The 12,631-nt window shown below is 39.9% G+C and overlaps 1 protein-coding gene across 4 annotated transcripts in view; it reads left to right on the forward strand.

Annotated features, from left to right (window-relative positions):
- ZNF652 (zinc finger protein 652) overlaps window positions 1–12,327 on the forward strand; it is a 69,738-nt gene extending 57,411 nt beyond the window's left edge. For all 4 annotated transcript variants that reach the window (XM_082441756.1, XM_082441759.1, XM_082441758.1 and 1 more), the window contains one exon: window positions 3,120–12,327. In XM_082441756.1, coding sequence (XP_082297882.1) covers window positions 3,120–3,631 — 512 coding nt within the window. In that variant the 3' untranslated portion in view covers window positions 3,632–12,327. The remainder of the gene's footprint in view (window positions 1–3,119) is intronic.
- Window positions 12,328–12,631: the final 304 nt, after the last annotated feature.

The following is a 12,631-nucleotide window of genomic DNA, read 5'->3' on the forward strand; positions in this document are numbered from 1 at the left end:
TACCTCCTCCAGCCACCCATTTACTAGCACTTCCTTAAAGTGGGACATTGTGCAGATGGTTGATTTCAAATGTTACAGTTTGATTTTTCCTTGTTTCAGCCTCATTGTAATCTTACCTTGAGGTTTCAGGGAAACCTTATCATCAGTCATTAGCACAGTTAGGAGATGGGGCCTAATGAATAATGAGAGAGTTGGGTGGGATTGTGGGTTTATGTCTGGAATAACTAACAAATGTGGGAAATTTGGTAGGACATCAAGAAATGGATAAAAGATTATTAAGTAGTTAAAAGGACCCATTTAAATTTGAATATATGGATTTATGGTAGGCTAGTTCTAATAGTTTTTAGTCTTTCTACGGCAAATCATTATAGCCTAGAAGACTACAAATGAGAGATAGATGATGAGAGAGATCCAGGACTGGATCCAGGTTTGAGCACATAACAGAAAGTTACATGTCCATACATTAAGTAAACTGTCAATGAATAAAGTGTCTAGTGAACCTAAAAAGTGATTAGTGAATTAAGTGGAGAATGTTTGCTTGTATTAGACTAATAATTCAAAGATTAGGTCCTTTGGCTCTGGTTCCGCATGGCTGTTAGGAATGAAGACTGTTAACTCTGGAGAGTCAAGGAGGAAGGGGTCAAGGGGATTGATAGGTTATCAAACAGGTGTGCTTTTAAAACATTTTATTATACAAGTAAATCATGTTTATTTTAGAAAATAGGAAGTACATATAAGCATAAAAAATAAAGTAAAATGTCACTCATAATCCCATTATCTAGAGATGATCACTGGTAACATTTGTTGTATTTCTTACCATATTTTCCTACAAATATTTTTCATTAAAAATGGATAATACCATGCATACGTGTTCATAACTTGCTTGTTTTACTTAATAGGCTATAGATAATAGATTATAGATTTTCATGTTAATAACTACATTTCTATACTTTTATAATATTGTTTTTAATGGCACTCTCCATTAGATGGGTATACCACAACTGATTTAATCAATTCCATTTAACATAGAACTTGAAGGTTTTTTTTTTCTTTTTTTTTATTATTATTTATTATTTATGGCTGTGTTGGGTCTTCGTTTCTGTGCGAGGGCTTTCTCTAGTTGTGGCAAGTGGGGGCCACTCTTCATCGCGGTGCGCGGGCCTCTCATTATCGCGGCCTCTCTTGTTGTGGAGCACAGGCTCCAGACGCGCAGGCTCAGTAATTGTGGCTCAGGCACCTAGTTGCTCCGCGGCATATGGGATCTTCCCAGACCAGGGCTCGAACCCGTGTCCCCTGCATTGGGAGGCAGATTCTCAACCACTGCGCCACCAGGGAAGCCCGAATTTGAAGTTTTTAATTGGAGGAAATGGATTAAAAAGAAGGAACACAAGCCAGTAGAGAATTTATCTAGAAAGATGAATATGAATCACAGTGAAGATCCTAGCAGTGGCAGTGATTGAATAATGAAAGGTAGGAAGATAAAAGAAATATTATAGTGAGCAAATAGTACTGGTAACTATGGAGAAAACTGATCCCTCCTGACGGTTCGATTCAGTCTCTCATGGGAAGTGAGGAAAAGTCTGGCTTCCATGGAAGGAGGCAACAGGAGATGTCAGTTTTCAAAGGCAGAGAGAAGAAATAAGGACTACAATATGGATAAAGAGGAGTTTGCTCGTAGTGTTAGAAGGAGTCCCAAAGTGGAGGAAAACAGTAAGAAAATAACATTCCTTTGTGTGTTCAGGAATGCACAAAACGTTGAGGTGTAACGCACCATTGTTTTACGTGTCTGGCGCCAGACTGCAGAGTTTTAAATCCTGCCTCTCCACTGGCTATAGAACCTCCAGCAAGTTTCTTAATTTCCTCATCAGTAAAATAGGGATAATAGCATACCCACCTCATAAGGCTGTGAGGATCACCAAAGGTTAATAAGGTATCAAGTGATTAGAACAGTGCCAAGCACACAGTAAGACTCCATACACAATAGCTCTTATTTATACAGAGTAGAATAAGGACACCTGTTAGAAACAAAGGGAGTAATAATTGAAGTGAGAGCACACTCTTGTAGCAGGAGCTACGGTAGAGATACAAGCTACATACACTGAGCATTGGTGAAGGAAATGATAAATACAAGCACATGGTCACTGAAGCGCATGTAGACAGGTATTCCGCACCACGCCACAGCATTCTGGATGAAGTAATCATGGACATGTGTGTTCAAACATCATTTTGTTTCTCCCTATGGCCTGGGGAGAGAGGCAGGCAGACATAGCATAGAACTAAGCAGTAAGTCCAAAGGAAAGTTAGGAAGTTTAAAAATTAAGCCCTTAGAACCCAAACCTAATTTCCTCCCTAAGTGCCCTTAGAACGAAGGGGTTTTGTTTCCTTTTTGGCTCATTGTCCCAGTGGTTCTCCACCAAGAATGGTAGCCTGCCGCTCAACCCTCCCCACACCCATGGGCATTTGGAAATGGTGTGGGGACATTCTTGATGGTCAGAATTTCTTGGGGGCGTATAGTCGTCTGGCGCCAGGACCACTGAGCGCTCTTCAGGTGTGCAGACAGTCCCACGTAATGGAGAACCGCCTGCAGAGAAACACTGTGGTGCAAAATCTGTGTGGTAGGGTGAGTCAGTCCAGAATTTCCCCAAATAGCAAAAGTGTAAGCCGCATTCTAAGGATTATGTTCGAGTAGACTTGCGGGGAGACTTATTTACTCCACAAGACACTTTCAGCAAAGTCCTGCTCTGGGTTGGAATGTCAGAAATTGCTCACAGATCAGCTCGCCTATGCTTAGAGGCAGAGATTCATCTGTGGGCTTGGTTCCCTGGAACACAGGAAAGCCGTTTGAACACTCCTTCCTGTAGGATGTGGAAGATCACTACTGTAGAAGCCTTTTTTTTTTCTTTTAACCAAGCCCAGATGGTAGGCTGTAAGTAAGTTTTAGTTGTATCTGCTCTTTTTTTGTTAAGTCCCAACTTTGGGGAACTCTTTTATGACTATTAGAATATAATATGCCATAAGGGAGAGGAGTGGTAACCTCCTTTTTTAATATGAGGAATAGCCGGAGCGCATACTTGCCGCCTAGTGTGTTAATCCTGTTTTTGTGTCTGTGTTCGTCTCAGGAGAGAAACCCTTTATCTGTGAAATCTGTGGCAAAAGCTTCACCAGCCGCCCCAACATGAAGAGGCACCGCAGAACTCATACAGGCGAGAAGCCCTATCCGTGTGATGTGTGCGGCCAGCGGTTCCGCTTCTCCAACATGCTTAAGGCCCACAAGGAGAAGTGCTTTCGGGTGACCAGCCCCGTGAACGTGCCGCCGGCTGTCCAGATCCCACTCACAACCTCCCCGGCCACCCCGGTTCCTTCTGTGGGGAGCACCCCCACGACCCCCGCCCCTCCCGTCAGTATGAACCCCGTCAGCACGCTAACCCCTCGGCCCATGCCCCACCCCTTCTCGCACCTTCACATCCACGCGCACCCTCACCACCCGCACCACCTTCCTATCCCCCCAGTCCCTCACCTGCCCCCACCTCCAGCTCTCTTTAAGAGCGAGCCTTTAAATAACAGGGGCCAGGGTGAGGACACGTTCCTGCGGCACCTGGCAGAGAAGAACAGTTCAGCCCCGCATCACTAACATCCATCTCCTTAAATGTGTTCTCCACGAGTTCCGTGCCCCGGTGTGAGTTTGCAGAGAGGGGGTTGGTGAGCATTTCTGTAGCTGTCAGACTCTCCTCAGCCTCCACCAAGAGCTTTGCCATGGTCTTGGTGAATCAGCACATCCGAGGGAGTGGACAAGAAGACCTTGAGCTCACGGAGGGAACTGTCGAACCAGGGAACCACCGAACTAAAGCCCAATTTGCTTGCATTTTCTGGTGACTTTTATAGATTTCAAGTACTCAGACTTGTGGAATTTTATAATTTCATATCAGCTGATGAGGTATGCTTGCTTTTATATCCTGGACTTCTCCTCAAAGAGGGGACAGGCCTGGTTTCCTTTGTACTAATCGGGAAGGCTGTGACATTAATCCAGAGCATTAATTGTATCACTGTGTATCGTAACAAATTCTTTTCAGCTTTTGGTGCTGGCTTCAGAGTTGAGCTAGCCATGTTTCACAGTATATCAAGCATTATAGAGAAAGACGGAAATTTTCTTCTTTGTGTAGCTCTCCTAATGCACTCTTTATTTTACTACAGAAATTATTTTAGAGTTTTTGTATAGACTTCTTTAGTAGTCTGTTTCTAAAATGAAATGTATTTCAATAAGCAGTGTAATTTTTTCAGTGTAGCTGGACCTATGTTGTAAAATAGAAAAAATTTTTATAATCATCAAAATGTGATTCTTAAAGATGCATATAACTTCTATAGTTCAAAGTTATTCTTACATCCGTACAACTCAAAGGTGCTTCAGAGACTAGATGTATCTGAAAGGGTCTCCAGACCAGGTTATTGCAAAAACGAGGTTTTGCTTTAGGAATTTGGCGTAAGTACTTGGTAGTTTTTTAATCTCTGCTTAACACTCGGGGGCCTGTTAGGCTCGTGGACATGCTGTGTCCTCCATGTTTCGTTTGGTTCAGTTAGTACGTTGAATGGAATGATTTGCAGAGGGTTGAGCCTTTTCCAGGGAGGTCACCTGAAGCTGGCCTGTTTTGGAAAATCTGAGTAAAGCTGTTCACCGTCAAGAGGAGGAGGTGACGGAGGCTGTTTCCTCTCAGTCACGTCTCGCTTCCCCCAGAAACGTGTTCAGGTTCAGCCTCTGTGGGACGACAAATGGAAGTTTCCTAATACACTGCTCACTTTAAGGTTGCTTTATTTTTCTAGAATTGTTACAAAAAGATAAAATAGTACACTAAAATCACAAACATGATGTTGCTGATAGTGGCTGAGAAATTTGGATAAGAACACAAATTGGTTATGACTTTTAAAATGTCTCTTCTATCCATGGATGTAGTCACAACTTCGAGCTATTCTAACACAGTTTAAATTGTGGTGAGAGAGAGAAAACGACGTTTTGCTGCCCTGTCCTCTGCAAGCGATGATGTGATAGCAGCCTTCTTGGATAAGGAGAGCCGCAGATGGGGCAGGTTTGAAAGAGTTTGGGTAACTTCTAAAGAGCATGGTCAATCAGGAGCTCATTATAAGAAAGGCTGAACAGAAGGGCTAACAGATTGGTTATATTTAACTGATCACATTTATCCGGACTCAGTGTAGCTAAAAATTTTGTAATTTTTCATCTCAGCGAACTGAGTTTCAAAGCGAGGGCTACTTTCTTTCTTTCTCTCTCTCTCTCTCTCTCATTTTTTTAATCTTGAAATGTCTTCATTTTTCTTTCCTCAAGGTTTTAAATCTTTGCCTGAATCAGAACCCTGACTTTTATTTATTTTTTATTTTTAATATTAAGTGTGCAGATAGACTTACAGCACTTTTCTGGCTGATTAGCTCCGTGGTAGGAAAACTGGAACTCTTTCCATTGAGGTTAAGTCCCTATTTTTAAAATATCGCATTCTCTGTTAGCTTTTTGGTTTAATATTTCCAGATTTTTTCCTTCTGATTACTGCCTTTGTCTTCTATAATGAGCATAGGAAAATTTGGGAATGAGACGGAAAAGTATCTCAAGACATACTTTTCCTGTTTTTGGTTTTAACTTCTAAGGAATGTGGTTTCAAATATTTGTGTACATTCTTTGAACACTCAAGTACCCAAACCAATAAGAAAAGTTAATTCCTTATTTATGACTGTTATATCTTTAGTGGCTGCCTCCCCTTATTTACACAGTCTCCTTGGCATTCCATGACAAGGTTGTGGATATACACCTTTGTGTGGACATACCATTATTTCATGTCCAAGCTTGTAATATTAAAATGATGTTTAAGATGTAAATTACAGCTTAGTTAATTGGTTATACCTTATTTTGTTCAAAATAAATTTACAATATTGGGCAGCAGTTCTGAATTCTAGACTTGAGACCATTGACTCCACCATTTTATGAGGTGTACTATAATTACACACTGGAAAATTCAGGTAGTCATATTTGATTTTTCATTCAAGTGAATATAGCCATAAGAAAATATCTACATAGGAAAAAACAATATCTACATAGGAAAACCAATATTAAGCAAATAATCACCACCACCCTTAACAGAAGCAAAGAAAGGATTATCTCTTTAAAATATCAGCATTGTCACACAATACAGTTCTTAGTGAAATGTACTGTGGAACAATCTGGAAACTTCCAATTTTTTTTCCCTAGATAAGCATACCTTCCCTGATTTGGGGTTTGTGGTCTTCGGGAAAACTGCTCGGAATATAATGACTCCTCATCAGTGTCATGTTACATATGCCTAATGAAATGCATTAAGAATATTCATAACATTAATGCTTCTGAATAGAAGAACTGCAGAATTAAGCCTTAAACATATATGCGCATCAGGTTTAACACGCTTAAGACTCAAACTCAGGGTTAAAATTTTGATTGGGGTCCTCTACTAAAATAAAAGTTGCATTGTATGGTGTGTTCCCTCCCACCTATAGTACAGCACCCTGGGCCTTCTTCAAAACTTATTACCTACTTGTTATCTGTTTATGAAAAAAAGAACTATGGAGGAGTTTGAGTTCTCAGCCCTTATCTGTACTTAAATTTTAAAGACAACAAAGGCCACATTTCAGCATTATATAGATACCAAATTGAGGCTGTTTCTCATGACTTAATTTTACTGTCTTCAAAGGCTTGTATCGTTGCTAGAGTTAAGACTTACTTGAAAATTCCCAGCTTGAGTTGCTATTGCTTTTTAAATTTTTTTTGCACTTTTTTATTCTTTTCTCATAGATTTATCATTCAAATATAAACTCTTCCTTAGCCTTAATGAAAGGCTGCTCGTTGCTTTCTCAAATTGAGTGGGGCAGGCTCATACTGAGTCAGATTTTACATTTGAGTGAAGAAACTAAGATGAACAGTTTAAAAGCATGTGGCTTCCTTTCCATGTATATTTGTGATTTGATTCTTATTTTTAGCAAGCAGGGAAGTCTCCACATAAAACTTTACTACAGTAGTTCAAAGTAACCTTTGCAAATCAGTTACGTATACTTTTACAGTCTACCATTTTTACATTAACTGTTCTAAATTAATGACTGAGCATGGACATTACCATAGTTGTACCATCTTTTTTAAAACTACATTGGTTGGAAGTACCTTTTCATTGTGGTTAGAATGCTCCCTCCCTATGATTTGATTGCCCCTTGTATACTAACTGGTGGCAAAATACTCTGAAGAGATACTTGTAAACTTTTAATTTTCTACTTCTTGAAAATTTTTTCACTTTTTATGTTTTTTTGAATGGATATGCTTGTTTAGCTTAATTTTTATTTCACTGGAAGTTTTAAATTTTAAGAAAATCAAGCAGAAATAGAAATCCATTGCAGATGTGTATATATATTTACCACATCTTGAAGATTTCCGTTAGTGAAACACAGAATGGTAGGTGGGGTTTTAATGTTTAAAAAAAAAAGAGAGAGAGAAAAGAAAACTAAAGTTAGAGAAACCCATCTGTTTGAGCTACTGCATAGAAGAGACAACTTTTATTATATTACATCGCTGATCCACATGATGAACATTTCGATGCTGTTCCAGACTGTATGGGAAGTATTTGATGGAAAAGGGATAAGTTACATTTAAGAATTTTATCAACTATCTCCCATTACAAAAATCAACTCACTTGGAATTCTTCAGGCTATAAAATTGAGCACGTAAATATTGGGTTTTAATTTTCCTTTGCCTAAACCAAGATAGGAAATTTCCCAAAAGATCATTTTTTTTCAGGAATGAAAGGTCATTCGCCACTAGAGATACTGGCATTATTATGTACTAGCAACACCCTAGCTAACCTGCTTTTGTCATCTGTAGTGTTTATAACAAATAACAATGACCTTCCAACCCTGGACACTACCTCGATAAAGCAAACCAGAGATCCTCTCTACACTTTCTATGGAAGCCATAAAAGTTGCCATCAATATATCTACTTTCATAGTTCTGTACTTTTATACTCTCTAGACTTTTTATAGACTTTGTGATCAGATCTTTTTGTCTTAGAGGATAGGTTTTGCAAGATTCAAAGGAAAATCAAACTCCTTGGTTGTCCCAGCTTTGAAGCTTTAGCCTCAGTAAATTTGTTTAAAGAACTAGATAATGTACCACATCAAATTTTTCATTAAACTATTTTGCAGAATTGCATATCGGGAAAACAAACTTCTCTTTCTCATTCCCTAAGTAGAAGCTATATTGTTGTGAGAAACTACTTACAAAGTGGATTTCTACCTTGTTAGACTCTGTGTATAACTTGATAATATATGTATTGTCATAATGTTCCTGGAGTGGTTTTTATTTCCTTACGACAGATTAGTGAGCATACCGCTCTCACTAATCCTGTATTATCTCACTGCAGCTTCAGTCTCTCTCACTCTGTTCTTGAGTGCCTTCAAAAAGCCAGCATCATGGAACATTCTTTTCCTGATCTAAATCCTACCTCTGATTATTCATCCTCCATGAGTATTGGACCTCACTCTTATTCCAATTGATTTGTCTCTACAAACTAGCTCTAAAACCTTGGATGTGAATTTTTTATGTATTTCTGTTTTGTTCCCCCATGTCGCTTTTAGATTACATTTTAAACTTTTATTTATATCTTATTTCGTCACGTATTACATCTCTAGTGATGAAAGGTTTTATCCTTATCTGAACTCCTCATGTTCCTTTCTTTCACCAGAAAGTAGATGTTTCTTTCAAATTAAAGGTCATTGAGTATCTCTTTTGCACATCTTTTTCTCATCTTAGTCTTCCCGAATGCCTCCCCTTTCTGGTTAAGGGATCTTGAATGCTGCTCTTGCTATGCCCTATTCTGATATGCTCTCTCTCTTCGAGAAACACTGTGCCAGGTTGTACCCATAATGTTATTTTAGTCAAATTAATTTAAAATTGCTCTCTGGGTTTATCAGAAGTCCTTTTACTGATGTTTGATCTGCCTCTCTCATCCTTCTGTCCCTCAAAAACTTCCAGTTACTTTCTCTTCTACTTGTTCACATCTAATTAATCTTTAAAATATTGTTGATACGTAATATATGAAGGATGTAATAAAAAGGAGGTTTCAGTGTGTTCTCCATGTGACATGAGCACCTTATTGATGAAATATTGTAGCAATTGGCTCATCTTTCACAGTCAGAACTGCAGCTTGTGCTGTGTACAGGTCTCTTGCTCCCTTTCAGTTCTCCTCCAAAACTGAAAACAAATAGAACTCATTAAAATGAGGAAATTAGATTGCTTTTTTTTTTAAGTGAATGAAAGCTATTGAGTTGAGCCCTTTGGCCTTAGTCGAAATTTTTCCTTTCTGACTTAAAACGTCATGCCTCTTTCCTTAAAGTTAATAATACTAATACTCAGGTTTTCAAGGCTAACTAACAACCACATGAAGTGGGAGTCTAAGAAGGCAGCTGTTAATAAATTCTTGTTCCTTTTATCTGGCGACAGTATGTTATTGGTGGGACAGTGTAATATTGTGAGAATGCTTATGTTTGATAATGAATAAATTCAAGACATTTGAAGATGTCACTGGCTGTTTGGAATGGGAATACTCGTTTACAAAATGCAAAAAGTAGATTTCTACAGAAATAAGTAACAAGAGTTTCTTGTTGTTTGAAATCTTTTTGCTTTAGTATGCCTTGACAGTCCCCAAACCTAGAAGTTTGCCTCTTTTAGGTAGTAACTGGCTACCTAAAGTAACCACTTTGAATCTGTGGCTTTTCTCCTGGGAATCTCAGGCAGTACAGCAGTGGGAGCCGTGCGGGGAGTGGGGGAGGAGGGGGCGGTGCTCACACCTGAGGGGCCGCATCCCTGAGACAGACTGTTGGCTTGTTTCATGTCTTTGTATGTAGGAGACGTTTGGCACAAGTATCAAAGGGCCTTTGCCCCTAAGAAGTGTCTCCTCCACTTTCTAGTTTCACACTATTTGAGCTTCCCTGGTGAGATCAGGGATGTTACAAATTACTTGAAAATGATTTTGGGGATGGGGCAAGAAGGGGTAGGAGCTGAATTTTGCTTAACTTTGGAAGGAAATCTGGAACTTGCGTTGTTGGTTTTGATCAACCAAAGAGCCTGTCTCTATAGCGGATGTGCCAAAGAATCAAGTTGTTTCTAAATATCCAGCTCCTCTGAACAAACGCGGCTTCCTTCTTACCTGTCTTTAACAGGTGAAAAGGAACCGTGTGCTCACAAGGCCGGAGACTCCAACTCACATTCTGCATAGGTCTTGAGGCTGCGTTTAATTGCATTCAAAAGTTGGTGGGAAATATTTTGTTCTTTTAGAATCTCTAGCCTATCCTAGAAATATCTTTTCTATGCTTCATTATTCAGCTCATTAGACTTGTTCCAAAAGTAAAAAAGAAAGAAACTGTGTGGCGTAGTTTTGGTGTTTACTGCTGAAGTTGTATCCCCAACCATATATATGCAGCCTCTGAAAATCAGATGAATTCTTCTCAATCTTCCATAAGTTTGAATATGCATCTTCCTCTTGACATGGGCAGTGTGATTCTGCTCCACCAGCAGTACTGGCTTTGTCCACAAGGGAGCAACAAAATACTTTAGCTTCTTTATTCTCACCTTCTAAAGAAAGATCCCGCTTTTAAGTCTCTTATAGAATATTCTCTCTAGGCTCAATATTTATTTATAGATCTTCGTTTTTAAGACATTTTCCCTTATTACTAACTGCTCAGCCTTCATGATGGAAACAAAGGTTGATATGTGGGTCAGAGGTCCTTGTGGGTCAGGCATCTGAATTAGCCTTTTTACATATTGGTGCCAGAGATTGAAAGCCAGAACCTTCCCATGGGGGATCCGTTGTGTGCTAAGTGCAGAGCAGGAAGGCCACCCTCCTTACTTCTTTTCTCCCAAATCCCACCACCAGCGCAGGGCCATTACATCTCTGAGAAGGACAAGAGCGGCAGGGGTAACTCTGGAGTATGAATGAGGAAGTGCTTCTTACCTTCTCTGCTCTAAGCAGATGTCTGTTACAGCAGGGACCAAGTCAGCGGGGTCAGCCCTGTGTCCTGACCCGTAGGGAGTCCCCTGCAGCAGTCACTCCTCCCGGTTAGAATTCAGTTTGTGTTCCCTCTGTGTCAGTTTCTTGTCTTAGGGCTCCTGACCCTCACCAGCTCTCTGACCGCAAGTTTTGTTTGTGCTCATAGCAGCACCTTCCTCACAAGAAGCAGGTCAGTAATCAACTAAGAGGAAACACCAGACCCAAACTATTTAGCCCGTAGAGCCAGGAGGCATTTGCACCTGGAATGGCCTTGCGAACAGATACCTCCTTGGCCCTTTTTCCCCAGCCAAGTCTGACCCTGAGCGATACAGACAGATAGAGGCATCCACTTGTAACCCCAGCACTTGGCGGAAAAACAAAACTGAAGCTGTGATTGGTTTAGGTAACAGGGGGCCAGGTGTAACTTGTTTATCTTTATTTTTGTTTTCCCCAACAGTACTGAAATCACTTGCACTTTTCCTCATTTCTTAAAAAAAAAAATCCAGTTTGCTTGCCAGGAATTGTTCAGCGTTAGGTTTACAAAGCTTGTTGTTGAATGTTGAACATTTGTCCAAAGGAGTTTGACAAAACAGAAGCTGCTTGGTCCCTGTTCTGCCTGCTAGGTCATAAGGATTAAGGCCATGTAGCTGGGGTACTTGTGTCAAGTCCAGAAGAGGGCAGTGTCCCTCTCCTACCTCTGTGAGGACACAGTTGAAGGTGAAGTTGGACTCATGTAGGACAGGTACCTCTCGTGCTGCAAAGAAGTTTAGAGGAGTCTTTCAGTTGGGGAGGTGACAGGTAATAGGACAGGATCTCGTAAGATGGGAAAGATACTGGGGAGAGGAGAGCTGCTTGGCCCCAGGGAACCGTAGTGAGGGGGAACCAAGCTTCCCTCCTGAGTCTCCAAACTTGCCCAGCTTCCCTGAGTCCTCTGTATTCCAGCATCCTGTCAGATCCCTCAATGTACTGATTTTCCCCCCTTGTGTTAACTATACCAATATTATTTTTTTAGCAATTGAAATGCACTTTTTAATTTCAACTCAATCATGATTTTAAGTATAAAAAATTTATAGACTGTTAAAACTACTTTTTTGTGTATTTTTAACCACTTGATGTAGCATTGTTTATTTTATTCTTATGAGACTCTGGTACAAGGTGTGCCACTTCATGATATTTCTGAGATGCTGGGCCTTTGGATGTGTACGGTAACCAACTTAATGCTAATGTTCACAGTAAAAAAAAAAAAAAAAAAAGAAAGTAGTCATATCCATTGTGTGTATTTCTTCACTTCATTTCTTCCTCATCCTCAGGTGACAGTCCTCATAATAGGCTGCCCAGCCCACAAATCCTGCTGACCTCTTTATGAAGGGTAACATGTTTTCAAGGCTGCTGGCCAAAGTTAGAGTGATTAGTTCTCTTTTATTCTCTGCTGCCTGGCTCAGTGCTGATTGGTTTCAGTAACACTACTCTGTCTAGCTGAACGATAATCTGAACATATCCTAGAAAACTTAGTGTTTGAAAAAAAGGATCACAATTGGGTTCTGAATCAGTTTGAAGAAAAAGAAGACAGATGG

This window comes from Balaenoptera physalus (genome assembly GCF_965194825.1).
Source record: "Balaenoptera physalus genome assembly, chromosome: 20".
Classification (NCBI taxonomy): Eukaryota; Metazoa; Chordata; class Mammalia; order Artiodactyla; family Balaenopteridae; genus Balaenoptera; species Balaenoptera physalus.